This window comes from Talpa europaea (genome assembly GCF_964194135.1).
Source record: "Talpa europaea genome assembly, chromosome: X".
NCBI classification, from domain to species: Eukaryota; Metazoa; Chordata; class Mammalia; order Eulipotyphla; family Talpidae; genus Talpa; species Talpa europaea.
Window position 1 is genome coordinate 65,462,001 of NC_140081.1, and position 6,462 is coordinate 65,468,462.

Below are 6,462 nucleotides of genomic sequence, written 5' to 3' on the forward strand. Positions count from 1 at the left end.
TTCATTCTCACTTAATGACCTGAATTCCTACTTCACTGAGCATAAAAATAGCCAGTGGTTACCACTTATCAGCACATGTATCAAATTAACTCTCTGCAATCCTTCTCCAAAGACATTTTATATTAATTCCAATCACATTCATCTCTACCATTCCACAGAGAAGAATTAAAGGCCTCCTGTTAAGGTCATCAATGACCTCTACATTGTTAAATACAAAGCCATTTCTTCTGAGTTCTCATTTATTTAACATATCAGCAGTTTTTGTCAAAATTTATCACTCCTTCCTCAAAATACCCTCTGTTGGTTTCTGGGAGACCACTCTCTCCCGGTTTGTTTCCTATATTCCTGGTGCAGTGGATTGTGGCTATAGAAAAATATCCTAACTCTGCTATCTGGTCACATTTCTTTCTCTTCTGGTTTCTTCTCATATTTCTGAACTTTAAATGTTGTAGTGCATCAAGGCTCAGTTTCACTACATTATATCACTTTAAATGTTTTTAATATTGTAGGGTAAAGAAAATGTCAGGCTTTTCTGCCCTTCCGCCATCAGGATAGATGATGGATCCTTGTCCTGAATGCATGCCTGATGGCGGGCACCTGGAATAGGGTGTTGGCATAGGTAGATGGGATTCACCTGAGCTAAGACTGTGCTTTTAAGGGCGGCGTCACGGGGACGCCAGCAGCAGCAGCAGTAGCAGCAGCAGCAGTAGAAGCCGAAGCCGAAGCTGAAAGAGAAGCCGAGAAGCAGCAGAACGAACGCTAGAGAACCCAGATAGAGTGAAGACTTGCTGGGGGCTGGGAGGCTGGAGGCCTGCCAGCCTCCCAGCCCCCTAGCCAGCACCCCTGCCTGCCATATGCCTGGTGAACCCCAAATAAAAAACCTGCAAAACCACTGAGGACTCTGACTCCTCCTTTACCCGGTCTGCATGGGATCAGAAAACCTGCACTGTGCCCAGTCCTGCCTTTACAAATATCTTATTACATCTACAACAATAGATGTTATATCTATTCTCATTCATTTCAATGTCATCTGTACACTGATAATACCCAAATAATTATTACCAGCCCGAATAACTCTTCTGAGCTCTAGACTCTCATAACCTACTGCTTATATGAGACATTCATTTATTTTTTAAAAGCTTTATTGATACATTATTTGCATACCATAAACTTCACAGCTTTAAAGTGTACAATTCAATGGCTCATAATACATTCAAAGGTTGTACAAGCATCACCATAAACAAATCTTAAAACATTTCATGACCTCATAAAGAAACCTCATGCCCATGAGTACTTACACACTATTACCTGTTTTATAGGTGCTTGGTCCACTATTTACTGTGAGTATATCTTTAAAAGAGAGATCTTATTTTCTCTCTCATATGTTTTCATGCTTTTATTTACTGCCTTTTGAGTTTAAATGAGTCCCTTTAGCATTTCTTGTAATGCCAGTTTAGTGGTGATTAATCTTTAGTTTTTGCTTGTCTGGAAAGCTCTTGATCTCTCCTTCAAATCTGAATGATCATTTTGGTGGGCATAGAATGATTGGTTGGAAGTTTTTTACTTTATGAACTTTGAGTATGTCATGTCACTCCCTTCAAACCTACAATGTTTCTGCTGAAAACTATGGTGATAAACTCTGGAGCTTCCCTTGCATGTGACACCTGCTTTCCTCTTACTGCCTTTAAAATCCTCTTTAATTATAATGTGATTCAGTATAGGTGTCTTTAGGCTCTTATTTGGAACTTCCGGGGCTCCTTTACCTTAATGTCTGCTGCTTTCCCCAGATTAGATGTTTTCAGTGATTATTGCTTCAAATGTATTTCTGGGCCCTTTGCTTATTTTTCTGGGAACCCTGTAGTGTGAATATTCCTTTTCATGTTATCCCAGAGATCTCTTGTTGTATCTTTATTTTTTTTAAGATTTTTTTAAAATTTATTTCTACAAGTACTGGGCACAGTCAGAAGTACGGAAAGGTGAGAGAATTCACCAGAGCCAGAGCGGGGAACAGAACAGGCAGACTGACGAAGTACACTGCTGAGGGGAGCAGCAAGCAGCAGGATAGGTCTGCGTGCCATGTGGGCCCCTCGCTGGCGCCCGGGGATCGAACCGGCGCTGCAGAGGCTGCGGGCAGCTTCACAGCCCAGCGCTCAACCACTGTGCCACCAGAGGAGGCCTGTATCTTTATTTTTTTAATACTTCTTTCATTTTTATGCTCTTTCTGGATGAGTTCTGGGGGTCTTCCAGTACACTTATTCATTCTTCTGCTTTATCCATTCTGTTGTACCTCTCTGTTGTATTTTTAGTTCTATTATTGCATTCCTCAACTCTGTGAATTCTGTTTGAAAGTTCCTTAATTTTTCTACTTCATCCATTCTTCTCCAAAGACCATTGAGCATCTTTATTGCCATTACTTTCAATTTTCCCTCAGGTAGTTTTCTTATCTCCATATTTTAGGATCTTTTTCCAGAGTTTTGTTTTGCTTTTTCGTTTGGGTTGCGTTTTCCTGTTTTCCCATTTTCCTTGATTCTCTCCGCTTATTTCTGTTTTAGGCAACACTACTACCTGTTCTAGGACAGAGGGTTTAGTTTTATGCAAATAATGTCACTTGGCATCTCAATTCTCCAGGTAGCTGCTGGAGGTGTGCCCTTTTGTGCTCTGCATCCACCTTCCTGATGCATCATGGCAGTGCTGTGGATAGGGTGCTTTGCTTGGGTTTGGCTCAACCTTGGACTAAGGTGTGCCGAGTGGATGGTGCTGTGGGTCCAGACTTGGTGTGTGGCTGCCTGGTATTGCTGCCAGATATACCCAGTGTATCTAGGCTAACTGCCATGTTGGTGCTTGCTGGTCCAACAGCAGTGCACAGTGCCAGTATCAGCCTGTGGTGTTACAAGGGGGGCTACCTATGGGAAGTGTGGCCCTCAGCTAGAAACTATGTTTCAAGATGTATTCTGGTGTAACTTGGGTGCTGGTAGTGGTAGCTGTAGTACGGGCTTTAGGACCCAGTGGCTGGGGCCTTGTAGACCTGGCTCTGACCAACAGGCCTGATTTGCAGGTGCAGAGGATCTTGTGGGTGCGGCTGGGGCCCTCAACTAGGGTCTTGCTGTGCCGGGCAGGATGCTCAAGCATTTGGAGGCTACTGTTCTGACAGCATGGGCAGATGGGCCAGACTGACAGCATGACCAGGTGGGAACTTGCAGAGGGTGGAGCACAATTTCTGGTTTTCAGGGTGCCGGGCCTGACATGCCTCAGACTGTCAGGGGAGTGCAGCATATACTGGAGTCCACTTGCTAGCAGGCCATGCTGTAGCTAAGTACCTTGGGATGTTTGCTGGTTGTAAGGCACTGCATGCTTGTAAGCGGTGGTGGCAAGTGGTGGCTAACAGGGGTCAGTGCTGTTTGTGCACCAGGGGCAGAACCTCATACCTGTTACCTCTTGGTCCCTTGGTTGGCTATTTCCCAAGGGTTTGTGGATTCTCATCAGTGATCCATGCTCCACGTCTAATAGTATAGAGTGAGTTCCAAGATGGCACCCACCCACACTGTTACCAGCAAAGGTGAAAAGGTTGCCCAAATGGTGCTGGTGGTGACTTTGATCCCATCCATAGCACAGATTGCCTTTCAATTTTGGTTCTCTCACTTCATTCAGTGATATACTGTAGTTTTGCCTGCAGAAGACTTGTATCTTTTGTTATATATAGCCCTAAGTATCTCATTATTTTTGATGCCACTCCATTTGGTTTTTTTTAATATTTATTTATTTATACAAGAACTGGGGTACAGGTCAGAGGCGTGGGAGGGTGAGAGAATTCACCAGAGACAGAGCAGGTTGCAAAACAGGCAGATGAACCGAAGACACTGCTGAGGGGAGCAGCAGGCAAGGCAGGAGAGGTCTGCCACGCCATGTGGGTTTCTCCCTGGCTGCCTGGGAATCGCACCCACACTGCAGAGGCTGCAGACAGCTTCACAACTTGGTGCTCAACCTGCTGCGCCGCCAGGGAGGCCCAATGCCATTCCATTTGTAAATGGAATTATATTCTTATTTTCCTTTTTGTATGTGTTACCTAAAATTCTGTTTTAAATTTCTCAGTGAGCAAATCCCCCAAAATTTTATGCCTGAGTTTTATTGACTAACTAGCACAATATTAACCGCATAACCATTTAACACATATTGCTAAGACCCTACTCAAAATTTGTGAGTCACTGAATGCAAGGATTAAATACATAAATATTTCACATTCCATAACACCAAAGGAAAGGGTGGAAATATGTTATCGAAAAGACATTTTAAAAGGTTACAGTTATTTGCTTGTTTCCACTCTGTAACATTCAAAACTGCTAACTGCTAATATTTTAAAAGAGGTAAATTTAGTTCAACCCAAATATCTCAAAATAAATTTAAAAAACAGTATATTTTAAATCTGTGGAGTAGTAAAAGATTTACCAACAGATAAATAATCATGTCTGACAAAAGGATGGAATAAAATTTCATTTTCTATAATATAAATTTTACTATATTTGATTTTTTGAAGTTTTCATAAATAGGATTATTCTAAATTTTGCTTTCCAGTTGTTCCTTGGAATATAGTTGAATATAGTTGAATATGGGAATATTGTTGAATTTTGTTTATTGACTGTGTATCCTATTACTTTGCTAAATTAGCTTGACTGGTTATCAAATGTAGAACTAACCTTGGGTTGCTGGCATAAATCTCACTTGCTGGTAGTTCACAATTCTTTTTATATACTGTTGGATTCCATCAGCAAATATTTTGTTGAGGATTTTTTTATTTAGATTCATGAGAAATATTCATCTGTGGTTTTCATATGAGAATTATATTTGTCTGACTTTGGTATGTGAATAATACTGACTTCATAAAAGTATTTGGGAAACATTTATCCCTCTTATTTTCTGGAAAAGATTTTGAAATCTGGTGTGAATTCTTCTTTCAATATTTATTAGAATTCTTCAGAAAACCATACAAGCCTAAAGATTTCTTTTGGGAGAGTTTTAAATTATGAGCTAAATTCCTTTAATAGTAATGGGGCTGTTTGGATTATTTAATCCATCTTCATTAAGTTTTAGTAGTTCATTGATTTTGAAGACTGGTACAATTCTTCTAAGTCTTTCATAGAATTTCCTTTTTTTAATGGTTGCACGATCTTTAGTTATATTCCCTGCTCTGGCCTTGTTAGTGGTGATTTGTGTCCTCTATTTCTATACTATTTCTGTCTTACTAGAGGTTTATCAATTTTATTGATTTTTTGAAAACCAGGCCTTAGTTTTCTTGATTTTATTCTATAGCTTTCCAATTTTCACATTCATCGATTCTTACTCTTTAATAGTCTCTTCCTTCCTGCTATGGATTTATTTTACTCTTCCTATTTCCTTGAGGTAGGGACCTAGATTATTTACTTGAAACCTTTCCTTGTTTCTAATGTAGGGATCTGGTGCTATAAATATGGTAAGTTTATATCTGTCATTTCATTTTTTCTACTTCCTCTTGTTCTCTTCGTATTCCTCTCTTCTTGACGTCCTGTGGGTTATTTGATTATTACTAAATCATTTATTGTTTTGCATATCTGGTGCCATGCTTTCATGCCAGGGATAAATCCTGCTTGATCATTATATATGATCCTTTTAATGTCCTGTTAAATTTGGTTTTCTAAGACTTTGTTGAGAATTTTTGTGTCTATGTTTATCAGAGATACCCGTTTGTTGTTTTATTCTCTTACAGAGCCCCTTTCTTTCTTTGTATCAGGGCAACGCTGGCCTCAAAAGTGGATTTGAACACCTGAAAGGAGAAATCCTATACTATCAAAAAAAAATTAACAAGGATATAAAACAATGGTACTTCATTAAAAAAATAAAATGGGCTTCCGGCGCCGCTGTGGGCCAGGTTAAAGATGGCGGCGGTGGCAGGGTCCGGCGTTTCTAGGCTGCTGGGTCGGTCCTGGCCAAGGCTGGGTCGGCCTATGTCGAGCGGCGCCCACGGCGAAGAGGGCTCAGCTCGCATGTGGAAGGCTCTCACCTACTTCGTCGCGCTCCCTGGGGTGGCAGTGAGCATGCTGAATGTCTTCCTGAAGTCGAAACATGGAGAGCATGAGAGACCCGAGTTCGCCGCCTACCCCCATCTCCGCATCAGGTCTAAGCCTTTTCCCTGGGGAGATGGTACCATCCTCTATTCCACAATGCTCATGTGAATCCACTGCCCACCGGCTATGAAGAGGATTAAAGAGAACCTGGACCATTACCTAAGCACTTGGGACCACAACACTGGCTTGGAACATAACTCTGCACACGGACCAGAAAAATGTACGGGACCTTAAGCTCACTTCTTGTATCAAATGCTGACCATTATACTTATCTCCCATCTCTGCTTAATGGCAGGTGATGGCTTAAATAAATAACTTGATTGGTCATGAAAAAAAAATAAAACAAAATGGGCTTGAGAGTATTACC

The 6,462-nt window shown here is 41.1% G+C and overlaps 1 protein-coding gene across 1 annotated transcript; it reads left to right on the forward strand.

Annotated features, from left to right (window-relative positions):
- Nucleotides 1-5,672: 5,672 nt before the first annotated feature.
- On the forward strand, nt 5,673-6,203 carry LOC311187028 (cytochrome c oxidase subunit 6A1, mitochondrial-like; the record flags this gene model as incomplete). Its single annotated transcript, XM_084258241.1, has 1 exon — nt 5,673-6,203. The coding sequence occupies exon 1, from the start codon at nt 5,907-5,909 to the stop codon at nt 6,201-6,203; it is 297 nt and encodes a 98-aa protein (XP_084114367.1). The 5' UTR covers nt 5,673-5,906.
- Nucleotides 6,204-6,462: the final 259 nt, after the last annotated feature.